The 18,746-nt window shown below is 35.6% G+C and overlaps 1 protein-coding gene across 1 annotated transcript; it reads left to right on the forward strand.

Annotated features, from left to right (window-relative positions):
* Positions 1-929: 929 nt before the first annotated feature.
* LOC306883268 (glycerophosphoinositol inositolphosphodiesterase GDPD2-like) lies at positions 930-17,479 on the forward strand. The gene is made up of 15 exons (XM_079438409.1): positions 930-1,061; positions 5,242-5,455; positions 6,162-6,265; positions 6,394-6,487; positions 6,596-6,655; positions 7,994-8,092; positions 8,356-8,449; positions 8,707-8,846; positions 9,594-9,676; positions 12,843-13,002; positions 13,362-13,583; positions 13,930-14,078; positions 14,585-14,732; positions 14,884-14,966; positions 15,466-17,479. The coding sequence occupies exons 2-15, from the start codon at positions 5,381-5,383 to the stop codon at positions 15,527-15,529; spliced, it is 1,575 nt and encodes a 524-aa protein (XP_079294535.1). The 5' UTR covers positions 930-1,061; positions 5,242-5,380; the 3' UTR covers positions 15,530-17,479.
* The last annotated feature ends 1,267 nt before the right edge of the window (positions 17,480-18,746 follow it).

An 18,746-nucleotide genomic window follows, 5' to 3' on the forward strand; every position in this document is an offset into this window, starting at 1 on the left:
GTCCCCTAGTATCCCCTGTTGTCCCCTAGTCTGGACAGAAGCAGTGGCTTCAGTTCATTAGCTTATACTGTAAATGTATTGTAGAAATGAGAGATAATTAACAAGGTGACACTGGAAATCACCCAATACTTCAACTGAAAATATCCACCTGTTTTTTGTTCTCTTGGAAAGTAGCAATAAAAAAAACATTACATTAAGAAACATACAATGTCTTGTTATGCTTTGAAGGTCCATGATTATTATAAAAAGACAAATCCAATCTAAGTCTATTAAGTAGCCTATTCACATTCTATAAATATAGGCTACATTATTTGTAAAACCACAAAATGAGAACAGCATAAAAACATAAGCATTAAATTACATTTTGTTTTCCTTACTGGCCTTAAGAGCTATATGGAACAGAAACTTACCTGTAAATGAACTATATTGCATTTTTTTACATTTTAATTCAAATTCAATTTATATAAATGCTTACTTCTGATTTTTGTATTTGCTCCTTAGGCTGTACATGTTTACGGATACATGCCTATATTTTGATGCAAGTGTGTAAATAAGAGAGGAAAAGCCAAGCACATGTAAGCTGAGATTTTATTATACTGATCATATAATATTTTATATTTATATATTATATTATATATTAAATTTTTACAGATGATAATTGATTGTTTTATTAGCCCCACATATATTATTAAAGTAAAACTTTTATACATGCATAGGGCTTCAGATGACGTGTTGTTTTTCGCTCAAATCACAGCTGTTTGTGTATAAGAAAGTATTATATTGTAGGAGAATATTAATCTATGTGTCCGGCAGAAACTCTTGCTTTTAATTAAATGGCAATGATTCTGAAACTCTTCGAGCGGCCTCTGCTGAACTCTGACGGAACTGCACTGGTGCTGGTCCATAAAGCTGCAAGGAATGTGAAGCGCATTCATTGTTAGCGCCTCATTTATACTCAGTCCACGGGATTTATCTCTCAGCATGAGTTCGAGTGCACAGACTACAGTTTGGTGCTGAAGTTTGACTGGGTACATCACTATCAAATGCACTTTTTAAGCAAGGTAAGGTAACGTGCATATTTAAAATCAGTTTGGTCTCTCGGACTAGATATGTTCTGGTCTAATATTAATGCAAGGCGAGCTGAATATTAGTCATTACAGGTGCTTATAGCTTCCTTATAGGAAAATACTATGATTTAGGTAAACCATAGCCTACTACCATGAACAAAATGCACATATTTACAAAAACAAAGGTTTTGAATTTTTGCAAATCTCGGGTTATCAAGAAGTTAAACCGTGTTTAAGGAAAACATTGTTTAATGTATACTTGGATTTGGAAATGATTAAAAATTGGAAGTTGGCTATTGTAAAAATGTGTTTGTGAGGTTACTCATTTTAACCTTAATAATATTTTAATACCATTGGATTAAAAAAAACAAAATGCGTAAATGTCCCATGGTGTCAGTGAACTGCAGATCAAGACCTGAGGTTGTGAATTAGGTTTAGGATGAAAGCTCTCGCAGTCAGTACGATGGTACTTGAACGGTTTAATAAAGAAAGTGTGGCATCAACAACTAGATTATATTCTAAGGCAGAGCTAGTGAGTTTAGTTTGTCACAGCAAATTTGAAAGTGTTAAATTCACACTCGCAGTGTATAATTTAACACTTTTTCGGGGTTTATATAGGTCCACACTAAATCGAGTTAAACTAACACTTGAAATAGTGTTCCTTTTTTTAACACTTCAGAGTTAAAACAACACTGTATGTGTTCACCATTTACACTAATTTGGTGTAACAAAGGAGGGAAAACACTAATAGTGTCAAAAATTAAACACGATGTATCAGTTTGAACCTTTATTTTCAAAAACTTAAAAGAACACAATACAAATTAACCGTCATATCACACATGTGAAGTCTGCAGGTCAAAAGACCTGTAAAACTTAAAAATGCTGGCTGTTAGAAGTACTCTCAACTTAAAAAATATTTGTAATTAAAATACATGATGCTCTGAAAAATGTTTTGTCAAACGTTTGTCAATGCTTTTGCATGCAATTAATTTACTCTTGGCAACTCACTGGTATGACCAACATCAATGTTGTAGACTAGTGTAGCAGGATGATAAAGACATTGAAAAGGACCTGCTCAACAGGTTGAAAACATGGACTTAAGAGTTCAATAGTACTCAAGGAGCTGGTTCCTTCAGAAGGGATGAGAAGCTTGTCCGACCACATATTGTTCTAAGAAAGTGGGCGCATGCTTTTGTATCACTTCAGTCTGAAGTCTGTAGTTCAAGTTTAATAAAGAAAGTGTAATTCAGGGTTTCATGAGAATGATCTTCGACTGGTTCATTCACAACAAGTCATCAATGCATCAATGCGTTGTCCTCAACAACATGTGCCTTCACTTGTTTGATTTATGTGCAGGTTTTACATATAGTTTTGCATAGGCTGCTTTTCCTTTCCTTTCTTTAATACTTAATTTGAACAATGAACATTTCTTGAAGTAATAATAATAATAATGAAAAAAATCCTACACTTATTCTGAAACGCTTCAATAAAAGAGGTACTTACACAGGTGATGAGTTGTACAGTTATCAAAAGTTTTTTCTTTGTAATATGAGCACACAGTGTGAGCCTGATGATGGAGTGGATTTGCAGAGGTTTTAATGCTATTGATGTGCTTCTGGGTTTTCTTTGTTTTAAATGTTTTTTTTTTGTGCTCCTATTACAAAACATTATAATAGAAATATCACTCATTCACAAAAAATACATTTTAATAAATAATAAAAACAATTACAGTGTGCATCACTCATGTCTGTTGATCTTGTTAAAGTTTTTTTTTTTTTTTTGTAATATTATGGCTCAGTTTTTGAGATCAGAAAATAAAAGCTGCTTCTGCAGAATCTGGATGCCAACTCCTCTGTAACACCCTTTGTTTGGCTCAGCAAACAAATATATTGTATAAGTGCATTTATGTATTTATAGGCCCCTAATAAATGAACATATTACACCCAAGAGAAAATTGAATTAAATGTTGCTGTAGATTGTTTATAAAGTAAAGGGTTTTGCCAAACAAAGCTGGTTTATATGGAAAGAAAAGACCCATATCCAAACTCCGGTCATAAACTTGACAAAGAAGTCCTTGTCTGCTTTGAGAAGTGTGGTGTGATGCTGAGAAAATGGCATCCTTGAATTAGTCTAACTCAGGATGATTTTTATTGTGTTGGACAACCTGTTGAATAAAGATGATGACTTGGGACATTTAATCATATGAGTTACAGTTGACAAAGTACTTGTTAAGTGACTTGTTAAATGTTAAATGTGACTTGTTAAGAGAGTTAAGTGACTTATTAAATGTGTCTGCAGATACAGAACATCCACTAAACACTTGACAAGTTTCCTTTCTTCTTTGTCAAGTCTGAAGGACATGTTTCACCCTGGGTTTTTGTGAACCGTGTTGCTGTTGGCAAAAATGTTATATCTTCCTTAAAGAAACACACACAGCAGTGGTGACAATGTATGATGCTACATTCAAATTTCAGATAGACTGCTTTTACTAAAATAGGTGTGTATCCTTCATGCTGGAATATATGGTTTATTCTCTAATGTAGACTTTTTAACAGGAATTGCAGGATGTTTCATTATGGCTGACATAACATCACCCTCCACCACCAGCACAGGATTTTTTCATACTCTGACTTTTACACAGTGGTGTTTACTTGGCTGACAGACAGTATACCACATTGAAGAGTGAATATCTTGGGCTTTAAGACTAACATGATTTTATGATATGTATGAATTATGATAATTGCGACGATTGGTTTGCTGAGTGAAGATTTGACACATCAAGATTCGTGACAAGGTGCAAGAAGTGGTATTGTCAGCTTTCCATTATTGGGGATTTGTAGACATTTGTGAGGCACTGGTGGACACATTGTGTCACTTATGCTTAGCAAAGCTCCATTTATTTGATCAAAAATACAGTAATATTGTGAAATATTAGTCTGCCACAACAGAATTATCTGCACAAATTTTAATTTATTGTAAAAGTAATTTTATTCTGGTGATGCAAAGTTAAATTTTTAGCAGTCATTACTCAGTCGTCAGTGTCACATGGTCCTTCAGAAATCATAATATGCTGATTTGGAGCTCAAGTAACACTTATTTTTTATTAATGTTGACAACAGTTGTGCTGTTTAATATTTTTGTGGAAGCCATAATCTTTTTTTTTAGTACTCTTTGAATAGAAAGTACAGCATTTATTTGAAACAGAGTTCTTATGTAACAAATGTCTTTACTGTCACTTTATTAATTTAATGCATTCTTGCTGAATAAAACAATTTTTAAAAAAATTCTGACCCTAAACATAATTATAATGAATAATGTATATTCCTTTAGATTAAAAAGAGTCTTTTAAGATCAGGATAAACATTCAGCAAACTTTATCCAAAGGTTCAACTGGCACCGTGCAATTTTTATTTCTATAAATGTGAAAATATTTGTACACAAGCACACACAATTATTTGACTTATTATTTTGGTTCTGATTACGAGTTTCCCTTCCTGTTGTGTTAATAACCTCCTTACAGAGATGCCTTTAGCACTTAAAACACCTATTGCTTAGACATGTTTATCTGATCATGAGGCGTTTTTTAGTTTTCCAGGTTCAGTGGATGTCAAAACACATCCACAGGAAGAAAGGAAGAAAGTCTTCATAACATTGCAGATTATATTTCATGTTATGCACAACCTGTCAAAACAAGGGGCAAGGCCTTTTTACTTGCTCCGAATAATCTTTAATATCTCATGTCAGTTCATATAATTTACAGTAGGACACTCAAATTACTGTTCCAGCATCAGGCAACTTTTGATTATAGGGTATAGTTAAAACGGGTTATATTTTGATGCATATTTATAATTTACACAGCTGTAGCAGTTAACTTAAGTTGGGAAGAACATTCCATCCTTTTATTAGAATTGAGTGATTGATATGAAATTTCCCACAGGTTGTCTTATAGTTTTCTGCTTCAGGGCTTTTGAAAGCATTGCCACTCCCTCATAATTAAATTTAACCTTTCCATACCTGCTGTGTCATGTGACTGGAGCCTATATTTTTCTCTCTCACCCTTATTCAAGGACTTTTAACTAACTAAGCCAGGCATTGTGAGCTCAGTTCAGTTTTGAGTTAAAGAACAGGTTTCCTTGCGTAACCACCATCTTGTATTCTCTTCCCTCCTACTCAGTTTCAGGTGTGAAGCAGTGAGTCATCCCATATCAAACACCTGCACCAGTATAAGTGAGTTAACCTCACTACATACCGGACAAGTCCCCTATTCATCCATATACATTCAGCTGGAATCAGTAGATGTGGAAAAAAACACAATGTTCTCGATCTCCCGAACCTGCCTCAGAGGAATCTACAGTTGTCAATGGAACAGTCAAAATAGAAGACAAAACGTGAGATTTCATTCTTTACACTTTGCATTTTTAATCCCATTTTTCCACATTGCAAAATGAAGTTGCACATTAATGATGCACCCCTTATCTCTTAGAATTTGCAGACAGTTTTCACTTGACACAATCAGTTGAGAGAGGCGGAATAGTTTACCGTGTCTAATAAATATAGAATCAAAGAAAATTGTTGTCATTGAATGCTCCCTTAATGAACAATTATCATGTAAATGTTCTTTACTTTTAAGTGAGTACAAAGCTGTGAAGACTGATGATCATGACAGGCAGAACTATTAATTAGTAGTCTGGATACAAAAGCAAGGCTCTCAATTTTTTTGATTTGTGTCAGAAACATTTACCGCTGCATTCAGAGATTTCAAAAACCCTGTGTGGGATGGACTCGCAATAATCAGCTATCATAATAACCACTCGCTTTAGAGATTGGCCCTGATTTTGAATATTTGGATCAGTAGGCGAAACTCAACGTGAGAAGTCGATGGCTGCGTGCCAATGCCCCCCAGGCTCTCATTTGTAGCTAACTTATGACTTAAAATCATCACACGCACACAGGTGAAGCAATGAGGGAAAGTTTTGAGTAAACATTTTCTTTTTAGTGCTGATACATTTGTTAGTGTCAGTAAATATGACAAAGAGCTTACTGAAAAAGAAAAGAGATGTTTGAAGTGTGCATTCTTGCTTTGTTTTTATATAGAGGTCTTGCTGCTGGTTCTCCTTTCTGTCTTTTGTGTCCATACTTGCCTTGAGTTGGATGTACGTTTGTTTTATTGCCTTCAACGACCGTGATGATGTAAACTGGTGAGCACAAACACAATTACATGTGCTGATTATATGATTGCATTGTAAATCCACTGGCCCAGTGTTTCCAAGTTTACATGTAATACCTGGTTGTCATTCTGCCCTTTTGCTTCATTTTCCTCCTGCAGGAAAGCCTTCGAAACATTACAAAAATGGGTGAACTGGTACTTGATAGTGATGGTCGTTTCTGCTGTGCTGGCCACATACTGCCTCTTTCTACTGGTAAGAAGACAGAATGAGAACATTAGAGGGCATAATGTGATCCAGATTGCTCAGCTGGTAGCATTCATAAACAATGGTTGTACCAATGAGAACTTTTTTTTTTTTCAGGTATTTGGATTGCTGCATTTAACAATCAGAGAGCCCTTGAATTTACACTGGCTGCATAAGGTACTCTTTGCACTTTCAACATGACCCTTTTGTTGTTTGAAGGTTGAAAAAAAAAAAAATCATAATTTTTTCTACTTAAATGCCTTCTGTGGATAATTACTTTATATAGGTACCCTTGTCCCAGACACAGGCTGTCCATCTTAAAGTCAGTTATGAAAATATTATATAAACAATTGTTTTAAAACTATAATGCAAAAAGTAAAAAAAAAAAAAGATATATATATATTTTTTATATATAACTCAAGTATGGCTGCTCCACAACTCATTTTCACCACAGTGAAAACCATTTTGCCCTAATAAATTTACTTGTTAAAGTAAATGTTATGTAAATGTATCAATTATGATAAATAAAAACTGACTATAAAAATAGCTTGAAAGGGGTCATCGGTTGCGACATGCACTTTTACAAGTTGTTTGAACTGAAATGTGTGTTGGCAGTGTGTGTACACAACCACCATATAATGATAAAGATCCACCCAGTGTGTGTGGATTTTATTTAATTTTTTTAACTCGTTAAATTTCCCCTTTCTCATATCAAGCCATTCTCAGATGCCTGTCAGATGTGACATCACACAGACCCAGGCCCCTCCCACGATTGTTGATCGTCACTAGCGTTTTTCCTTAGACCCGCCCTGAGTTAGCTGTCATCAGTCCACCATTGTTTCAATGCCGGAGCAGGAGTAGACAAGAATGGCTCCTAAGTGATTGAGGTGTTCTGTTGTTGGATGTAAACATGGCAATAGCAGTCGTCATTTACTCCTGACATCTGAGCCACTGAAGATGCAGTGGATTACCTTTGTTTTTGAAGGGAATGCGCCCCCCCCCCCCCCATATCTACCTAAATGCGTCTGTTCGCGCGAATCATTCGTGATCCAGCCTCACCTACGGAAGTGAGTATAAGATTCTTTTATGAATCTTTGCAAATTGCCTTTCCTAATAACGTGCTGGTTAGCAAGTTCCGTGGCTAAAGTAAACCGTATCATGAGAACGGTTCGTCACCACACAGAAGAGAGGGGCGGGGTCAGCAGAGCTCGTTAGCATTTAAAGGAACATGCACTAAAACGGGTTGTGGAAAACAGCTGATTTTGACCAGGTAAAAACGGTGTTTTACACTTCCATTGAGAAATTTTTACCAAAGTATGTTATTCCAACTTGTGGAAAATGGGAATCTGATGACCCCTTAAAAAGACCTCAGTGCTCATAGTTGAGGAAGCAATCTCAAATTAGTTACCTTTTAAATCTTGGGTAACAATTTATATCATTGTTAGTCATAGTGGATAAAGAAAGTTCACAGAATGTTAATGAATTATCCCAGTACATTAATGATTCTCTGTTCAGGTGTTTCTGTTTTTAGGTCTCCTCACTGTTTCTTTAGGCACAGCTGGATTTTGTATAAAATGGAAAGATGAGTGGAAAACGGTCTATATGTCATTTCAGGTAAGAAGCCTTCAACCATTCATCTTTTCAGTACTTGTGCATTGTCCTTTGCCTTTGCAGCTGGTTCTCATTGTATTTCCTGTTACCTTTTCTATTCTAAATGGCAGTTTGATATTTTACACCAATAGCATGCATATCCCTCAGCATGATGTTATAGTATACTGTATTTATCACAAGACTGTCACTCAGGTGTCCATATCTCTGGTTACACCACTATTATTGTACTGCACAGTGTATTTAAATCCCCTCTTTGGTTCCTGTAGGCCACTGCTCCTTTCCTGCAGCTGGGTGCTGTGGTGGCTTTGACCTTGATCAGCTGGCTGGTGTTCCAGAGTTATCATAGAGCAAGAACAGCTGGTCAGTGTCTCCAAAACAGCTTAAAGTTTAATATTTTCTGACTGCACATTATATAGATAAATGCATGCACAATAAAAATTGATTTAAATTAAAATCAATAGAATTTGTATATTACCTGTATATTAGTGTGTACTTTATACCTTTGATTAATATGTGTATGTAAATGTGAAAGTTAGCACCAGTGATGCCTTTAATAATGCCAAATTATGTCGGTCTTTGTGTCTGAATATTTTTGTGTATGTCTTTTGTCTATGTAGCTTGTAAGTTTTTTATAATGATGACCTTCCTGGTAGTGTCCACTGCTGTGTTCCTCTGTCCTCTTGCAATCTGCTCTCCATGCATTACCAAAAAACTTCCCCCAAAACCGGCCCTCGTCGGACACCGCGGTGCTTCGATGGTAAGTGGTAACGCCTTAGTTGTAACTTTCATTTTGAGACATTCTTTCCTTTTGTTAAAACATGTTTACTCTGGCGTGACCATCAAAATCTTGTCATTGCTGTTTATTCATGTCGTTGCTGAACTGCATGAGGATTTTCACATTATTTTATTAGAATACATTTTGACATGCCACACGATGAATCATCTGCTGTAGTCTCTGAATCGGTTTAGGATTATGGCATCGTTCCCAGGTTATAAGCTATCAATTTGGGGAAATATAATTCATTGCCATGTCAGTCTGTTGGAACATTTTTCAAACATTAGCAATTTATGGATACAATAATCATAATGAAAATGTTTACAGTCATTACAAAACACGTAGTCCACTTCCAGAAATATAATTTGAATAGCTCACTATCTACAATTCCAAATTCCACTGGCGGGGAAGGTGGAGGAGGTGTTTTGACATCTGAAGCTCCGTAGCTTTGATCTCTCTGCGCTCACCAGGAGACTGGAGGTTAACTGTGGATAAAAACAGAGGCGTGTGAAGAACACCGATGCTACAGCTTTTGGAATTTTGTTTAAACCGGGCATGGAAACCTGAAAATATTATGTAGTAAAATGGTCTCATTAAAAAAAAGTGTTTTTGCACTTTTTAAAGGTGTTTTTCCCCCTTGTGGTAACAAGCCCGAACATAAAATTAAATCAGAGAATATGCCTGTAGGGGAAAGTAAAATTGCATATTTTATTGTGTGTGTGTGTTTAGATAGCTCCAGAGAACACCATGATGTCATTCAGGAAGAGTATGGAGTGTGATGTGGTGGCATTTGAAACAGATGTGCAACTCAGGTAACAGATTGTGCTCTGAAAAACTTGCTTCTATTTTGTGTATGTATGTAGTGGATATAAAAAGTCTGCACACCCCTGTTAAAATGGCAGATTTCTGTGATGTAAAAAAATGAGAGCAAGAGAGATAATTTCAGAACGTTTTCCACCTTATGTAAACTATAACCTGTACAACTAAATACAAAATGAAAACTGAAATCTTTTAGGAAAAGGTGGAGTAAAAATAAAAAGCTAAAATAATGTGGTTGCATAAGTGTGCACACCCTCTTATAACTAAGGATATGGCTGTGTTCATAATTAAGCAATCACATTCAAACTCATGTTAAATAGGAGACAGTACACACCTGCCATCATTTAAAGTGCCTCTGGTTAAACCCAAATAAAGTTTAGCTGTTCTAGTAGGCTTTTCATGACATTTTCTTAGTTGCATCTTACAGGAAAAGCCATGGTCCGCAGAGAGCTTCCAAAGCATCAAAGGGATCTCATTGTTAAAAGGTATCAGTCAGGAAAAGGGTACAAAAGAATTTCCAAGGCATTAAATATACCATGGAACACAGTGAAGACAGTCATCATCAAGTGGAGAAAATATGGTGCAACAGTGATATTGCCAAGCACTAGGCATGTACATGTGACAACAATCTCCCATATTCTTCATATGTCTGGGCTATGGGGTAGGGTGACAAGAAAAACATCAAAGCCTGGCTAGATTTAGCAAAAACACATTATAAATCTCCCAAAAGCATGTGGGAAAATGTGTTCTGGTCTGATGAAACCAAGGTTGAACTTTTTGGTCATAATTCTAAAAGATATGTTTGGCACAAAAACAACACTGCACGTCACCAAAGGAACGTCATACCCACAGTGAAGCATGGAGGTGGCAGCATCATGCTTTGGGGCTGTTTTTCTTCAGCTGGAACTGGGGCCTTAGTCAACGTGGAGGGAATTATGAACCGTTCCATATACCAGTCAATACTGGCACAAAACCTTCCGGCTTCTGCTAGAAAGCTGAAGATGAAGAGGAACTTCATTTTTCAGCACGACAACAACCTAAAGCATACACCCAAATCAGGTATGGGCAACTGGCGGCCCGCAGTGTCTTTTAATATGGCCCGCTGGATCATATTAGACTCGTAAGATACATTTTAAAACATTTGGAATAGTCACGTAAAGATTGCTTTCAGTTTATGATGTTAACACTATCTCCAACCAGGAGAGGTCGCTAGTTTCCAGCCGCTCCCTGTATTAATTAATCAGCATAGTAGGACGTGCACTCTAATGAAAAGTGAATGTGAAGTGACATACGGCCAAGTATGGTGACCCATACTCTGAATTTTAACCCATCCAAAGTGCACACACACAGCAGTGAACACACACACACCGTGAACGCACACCCGGAGCAGTGAATGTAAACATTCACTAACATTAGCAAATAATAAATGAAAATCTGACCATGAAAGCAGTATTTTCCAGTCAAGATGGTAAACAGATTATTTTTTTACCAAGTGCAAGGGGATACCCATATGTTTTGAAATCTGTATTTTTATTTATTTAAATCGCCATCACACCACTGCTCCCAAACAACGGGGACGCAAGGGGAGTTATACAAAACCTTTTTGCTAAATGCATGACAGAAATGTTTGCACTGAACTATGTTCTTAGGGTTTCTGCGGGTCCTTAAAAAGTATTGTTTAATTGTTTAAATTTAAGGCCATGAAACTCTTGGTACAAAAAGTCTTAATTATTAGCGGTCTTAAATTTGGGGACGGAAAGACAAGAATTGCTATATAGATTAATATGATGATTAAACTTAAAAAGGCTACGAATTCACTGAATAAATATGACTGCTGAACGTTTCAAAGTCAGGCGCTGCTGCTTTGTGAAATGTGGTTACCTGGAAACCGATACATTTCTGCAGTTCCAAAAGTGAAACCTGCTGGCAGAGAACGAATTAGAATTTTCAATAAGCCCGCGTCTGCTATTTTTTGCTACACATTTGTTAAACGTGAACCGATGGATCGACAAGAAGCTAATGCATGATGAAAATTTAAACAAGACACTAAGATATATATATTTTTATATAATATAATAATTGATTGATCATTGTTTAAACTAATATAATGATTATACTTTTGACTCATCCCTTTTCTTAAAAAATGCTTAAAGGCTGAAATGTGAAGTGCAGGTCCTTAAATGTCTTAAATTTGATTTAAAAAATCCTGCAGATACCTGGTTATATTATGGTACCAATTGTAATAACTTTTTTTAACTGTCCTCTTATTGTTTTGATGATGTTCTGTAGGCCACTAATAAAAAAACGACCTCTGTACATTTGTTTGTTGCAAATTTACAGACAATGCAATTGAGATGTTTAATATTTGTCAACTGACAACAGTTTCCCTTCTGAATTAGCATAACTGCACAAGTTTTATAGTTAATAAAATATTGAAAAACAAAAGACATTAATTTATACTTTAATTTCCTTCAATAAAAAGGAAATTGAGTTAGACGGTGTAAAGGTGTGTGGATGTGGATTAGTAATCTGGCCCCTTGATATAAAGGAGAAAAAATGCTGGCCCTCATCACGATCAAAGTTGCCCATCCCTGTTCCAAATCAACAAAAGAACGGCTTCACCAGAAGAAGACTAAAGTTTTGGAATGGCCCAGTCAGAGCCCAGATCTGAATCCGATTGAAAATCTGTGGAGTGATCTGAAGAGGGCTGTGCACAGGAGATGCTCTCGCAATCTGACAGATTTTGAGCATTTTTGCAAAGAAGAGTGGGCAAACATTGCCAAGTCAAGATGTGCCATGCTGATAGACTCATACCCAAAAAGACTGCGTGGTGTAAACCAATCAAAAGGTGCTTCAACAACGTATTAGTTTAAGGGTGTGCACACTTATGCAACCACATTATTTTAGTTTTTTAGTTTTATTCCACCTTTCCTAAAAGATTTCAGTTTGTTTTTAATTTAGTTGTACAGGTTATAGTTTTACATTAAAGGTGGAAAAAGTTCTGCAATGGTTTATCTTGGTCTCATTTTTTTTACATCACAGAAACCTGGCATTTTAACAGGGGTGTGCAGACTTTTTATATGCACTATATATATGCGTGTGTGTATAATGTATATGTATGTGTGCATGTGTTTAATCCTCATGTCTGTCTTTTTTAAGTAAGGACATGAAGCCTTTTCTTATGCATGACAATGGTTCAAGCTTTCTGCTGCGAACAACTGATGTGAAGGATAAGTTTTCAGGTCGAGATGGCGGCATGAACACTAACTTCACATTGCAAGAATTACAGACCTTAAATGCAGGCAAATGGTTTGAAAGGGTGAGGACAAAGAATTAAAAAAAACATTTTTTATCTGTAATTATTTTCTGTATTTGGTTTAAGTTTTCCTATATACATTTGACAGTATATTCTGTTATGGAAATAGAAATGCAAAACAATTTTATTAATTATATTATATTATGAAACATCTGTTCTAAAGACAGCTCATGTGCAGTTGCATTTGGATGCAAACTAGATCAAGCAGCAAGTTACAGCTTTAATCAGTATGAGCAGATATTGAGCAGAAAACAATTTTTCCACTTTGCATTTGATGTTCAGATGTTCTGTTTTCGTTCTTCAGCAGTGTAATGTCAAAATTACAAATGTTTAAATTGAGATCTTTAATTTTTCAAACATAGATGGATCCACTTCAGTCAGTGTCTTCGCTCTCAAAGGAAGAGAAGATGGAGGCTAACAACCAGACAGTACCATCTCTTTCTGAGCTCTTAGTCATGGCCAAAAATCATAACGTCTCCCTCATATTTGACCTAAAAAATGAGAAAAACTCAACAGGATTCCACAACAGTGACTCCTACCACACCACTGAAACAATCAAAAAATCAGGAATCTCACCAGAAAAGGTAATGATATCAATGAAATTTAATATATATTTTAATTACATTTTCAGAAACTTCTTAGTATGCCCTTCTTTTTCATTTGTTTTAAATGTCAGAATCCTAAAACATTTAGTTTTCTTCTATCAGTGTTATTTTAGGAATTTAAAATTTTACAGAAAAAAAACAAATACAGAAAATAATTGCAGATACATTTTTTTTTTAGTAATTTTAGTACCTCTGCTTGCTTGCTTGCTTATTTTATTTCAGATAAATAGGCAACATTTCTAATTTTTGTGTAAGTGTTTTTGAGTTTAATGTTACAATGTTTTGCGTCACTGAATCTAATTTTAATATTGTGTATAACTTTCAGATATGGTGGCTTCCTCCAGAATATAGACATGACGTGAGAAAAATTGCACCAGGATTCAAGCAGGTGTATCATAATGAAGAAGACATGAATGCAGATGGTGGAAGCTTTCTGAATATGAAATACAGTTCATTGAGTGCTCACAAAATAAGGTAAGTGTAGGAGGATTGGTGCAGCTTGTCTGACATGCAGAGACATGCTGCTACCATTAATGTTGGTATGATCTTACAGCCTTAGGGAACGTTCTCAGGGTTTTATTTGGACAGAAATGCTATGAAAAATGAATGCCGATCTGTAGCTTAAACTTACAAATGTATCTTCTAATGATTATAGTGGAAGGAATGCAGAGTTGCCAAAATTCAACACATGATGATTAATGAAACCTTTTCCAGACGCTATTGTGTCCGGTTGGGTGCACCTGTCATAATTTTACCTGACAGTAAAGATGAAGAAAGAATAAAATTAAACAAGAAAATCTTGACTGATGAATAAGACTGCGTGTTAAAACGGTCCTGCCACTCCTGTCTATTGTGCTGAGGAAACTGGCTTGTAGCGACCTGTCTAAAGGTCGCTGATATGGAGCCGAAGACAAGTAAATAGAAGGAAGATTTGTTCGTTTTTATTTTAACATGCATTTTTTATTTATTTCACTGCACAGTGAGCTGCGGGAAAAAAACGTGTCCGTGAATCTGTGGGTTGTGAATGAGCGCTGGCTCTTCTCGTTACTCTGGTGCTCCGGGGCCAGTTCAGTGACCACCAATGCTTGCCACGTCCTCAAAAACATGTCTAAGCCTGACTGGCATCTGGTAAAGCTCAGCCTGTCTTTTCACCTATCACTGTGTATTCTGCCATAAGACAAGATGTTTTTCCTTTTGTTATTGACATGGGCTTGTCTGAAAATGTAACTCCTGGAATCCTTTGTGTGTTTGTGTATCTCTTTACACGTAACAATGAAAGGAGCCTAATATCTACATGGCAATATGGATCTCTGTTGACGTGATATCGTTGCTGTTGATGTTTGGCCTGTTTCTCTGGCAAAGGTAAGCAATGAAACTCAGTACATACAGTATAATGCTGTTAAATTGATTTAATGATTTTTTTTTGGTGGCGATTTTAATGTATTGATTCTAATAGCTGTAAACCTTTTATATTTAATTACTTTTCTAATATTGTTTATTAGAGTTTAACAGAATTTCAACTTTCCCATTTATGATACATTTATAAAAACTATTAAGATTGTTACAACAGCAACAGTTGATTTATTTTTAAATAAGTTATTGTGTATTATAAATTCTAATGTTAAGTTACATACTTATGGGGACAATATAAATTTTATATAAATGTATTGTATATTAGAAATGGTAGGCTAAGTAAAATGTATTGCAAGTAAGCTAGCCGTGACTATAAACAGATATTTATTTCAGGAGTTGTACATTAATTTAGGAAAAGTAGTCAGAATTGCCACTAATTGAAGAGTCACTCAAATGTTGATGGAGCACGGAGTTCATAATGGACATTTTTCTCTTTGTTTATGAACAGGAGGAGGAACCATGTTTTCCGTCAGAATGCAAGCAAGAGAAGTGTCCCCCTGCTTCCTCACTGAATGATGCCATTCCTGACATGACTGGACATTTCCTTGGTTCACTTTTTGAAGGACTGTATGTGGGCATTGTAAGAGCCACACCATATTAAATGAGTTATGCAGTAAATTCAAATAATTTGTTCTTTTAATCTAGACTGCATATACAAGACCTAGTTTGATTTGAGAATTTATATTTCCTCATAAGGGCAGCATATTGTGCAGTGCTGCCACCTCTTGACAGAGTTATGTCAGCAGAACTGCAACTTTTCTTAAATGACAAGACTTTTTAAGGTTTTTTACTTGTGACCCTTTGAGACACTTTTGTAAATTTTTAAATGTTGGACCTGTCCCGAACCGTGTTCAGTGTCAATAGTAGAAAAAAGTGTTTTGCAATACAACGTGTGCACAATAAGTCTAGTCAAAGATACCTAGTGTTTAAATAAACAATTTTATATAGATATGGAATTTTTTTTTTTTTTGGCAAATGGGGATTCAGGACAAATACAGAAAGAGGTGGTTTAAGTATAACTGTATTGTTGTGTGTTCGTTTAAAAGTGTATGGGAGATCAAGGGTGGCTGAACATAAGATCTGTACAGGGTTCTTTTTGGGGTCATAATATTTAGGTGTTGCCACTAAACTGATTTTTTTATTTTTTTGCCATCCAAGTGTGTAATATTTCAGGAATCATTCACTGAAAACCCCATATCGATTGAACAATAACTTTGTTTCAATAACTCAAGTTATTTTTAATGATATTGCATTTATTTCCTGCAGTCCTAAATACGTGTGGCTTAACAGGTAGGCTATAAACAGAACTTTGAGGAGCAAAACAATATCTAAAATCTCCCTATTGATTAGTTAAAAGATTGTAAAATTTGAAAAAATTAATGAAACCACTATCTGGCAAATTTGGTTTAAGTTGTGTTAGTTTGGTTTAAATATTTACATCTGTTCCGTTTGTTGCATACCTTTAAACATTGTGCCAACCAACCTCAGCCACAAATGCACAACATAACTTCAATCATGATTTTTATTTTATTTTTATAAGGAAAGAAATACTTTGAGACTGAATGTGAGATTTTCATCAAATGGAAAAAAGTGTCTATTTACACTAAGTGCAAATAGCTTTTTGTTGGCAAAGGATATTTACACTAGCTCTGCTCACCAACGTGTGATTGGGACAGTCAACACTGAAAAAGACGTTCGGTTTACATCAATTTCAGTTTCAGGCCCGTGCATTTCAGTAGCCCCTCACTGCAGAATAAAGATCCGGGGCCGGGGTTGGATCCACATCTTGGGGTGGAGATGGGTACCCAACAAGCACAGAACGTTCCCATATGGTTATTTTTTTTTGGGAACCAAATAAGACCATTCCCTGCAGGTTATTTTTAGTTGTCATAACTATGTAAACTAATTACAACTTTGCAGATATTTCTGATTATTCTAGTGGTGAAATGTATTTTTTTTAATCATAAACAATTTTTGCAGAATTTCACGTCTGAAATAAGCTTTTAATAAAGTGTAGACATCAAAGTAGTCAAATCGCATTATGATGATATAATTCAAATTGTATAGCTGAAATTAAGCCGAGGTTAAGCGTGGTCTGAAAAGAATACGGGTTTCTTTACAGCGCGCCTCTGATCTGCACGCGCGTCCAGCACGCGCTTTTCGCCGCGCACTCGCATCATTTTAAAAATCAACGGTCGTTTTGTTTTACTGACTAACACTCGTTTATTGATCTCTTTATTGAATAATTACTTATAAATATTCAAGAGTAAATATTGTGATTTCGGAGAGATTTGACAAGTAATTGAAGAGAACATGATATTAACTGAGAAGTTTTTGTTTACGGGCCAAAAGAGAGAAGCACATCGTTAATTCAGTGGTAAGAAATGAATGTAATATTAAAGTCAAATAAATGTTATTAATTTTTAATGTCTGTAAAAATAAAATTGACATTTTTAAAACCCAATATTTTGTTGAAGTCATTGTTATTTGGTGCTTATAAGAAACGTAATATCTGGGTTATTATATGGTAACTTTCATGGTAGTTATAATAAATCTTACATATTAACGGATAATTAAATCAAATTTAATGCTCCTTATGATGGTTAAATGTGCTCTGAATATCTTTGATTAAACAACAGTTTGAAACGAGGCGTTTGTACTGATTATTAAAGAGGTTAGGAGAACGTTCTGGGAGCCTTCTAGGAACGTAAATAGAACGTTCCCTTTAGGTTAGGAACGTTCCCCTAACCTAAACGTTCTGTTTACGTTAAGAAAACTTTCCTGGCTACCCAAAGGGGAACGTTCTGGGAACCAAAAATTGTTTGCTGGGTAGGTTTAGGGGTGGGATGGGTGGGTTTAGGGATCAGGGGGTGGAGACGGATAGTTTTAGGTATATGTAAGGTGGGAGGAGTTAGATCTAGATCTAGCCACGCCCCCTGGATCTTGTGTTCTGCAGTGAGGACCATCTCGTGCATTTTGATGCGATCGACCCAGTACGAACCCCGCGTTTGCCGAACTTTTTTTCTCCCTTTTCAAATGTCATATCGCATCGGAAAGACATTTATTTTCAATAAAAATTAAATAAATGATCATTCAGAAAATAAAGTATTGGGTAGGGTTAGGTGTAGGGAGCCTGGACTTTGTCCCAGTAAGGTGGCATCCATTTAATAATTTGAATTAAAACTATAATTTACACTCAATATGTTATTGTGTAGCTACTGTTTTTATAATGTACTGAGGTGCAGATAATTGCCACTATTTGGAATAAGTAGTATATAAATAGCAGAAACTCTTGCTATTTTTACATATAGCCTAGCGTAAATGGAATCTATAGCTATTTGCACTTAGTGTAAATAGCATATCGTTAAAAAATACTGCTATTTTCACTTGGTGTAAATAGAATCCATTGCTATTTACAATTAATGTATATAGAATCTAATTGCTATTTACACTTGTGAATTCCTTGTATAAAAATGGTAAAAGCTGTTGTTGTTTCATAATCTTTCTGTGTGTATGTTGTAAATGTAATAAAGCAAAAGTTTCAATTAAATTGACCACAAATCATTTGCATAATGCTACTGAACGTGTCACCAACCAACGCACCGACTGAAGGCAGGCTGTGTGTTTTTCCCCTCATTCTAATACAGTCCTTAATGCTATAAAAGGCCAATTGGCTTCTACCGACCCATTCAAAGCAGGTTCACAGTTTCTCCAGTAGGTGGCAGGCGA

Source organism: Barbus barbus (genome assembly GCF_936440315.1).
Source record: "Barbus barbus genome assembly, chromosome: 17".
NCBI lineage: Eukaryota > Metazoa > Chordata > Actinopteri > Cypriniformes > Cyprinidae > Barbus > Barbus barbus.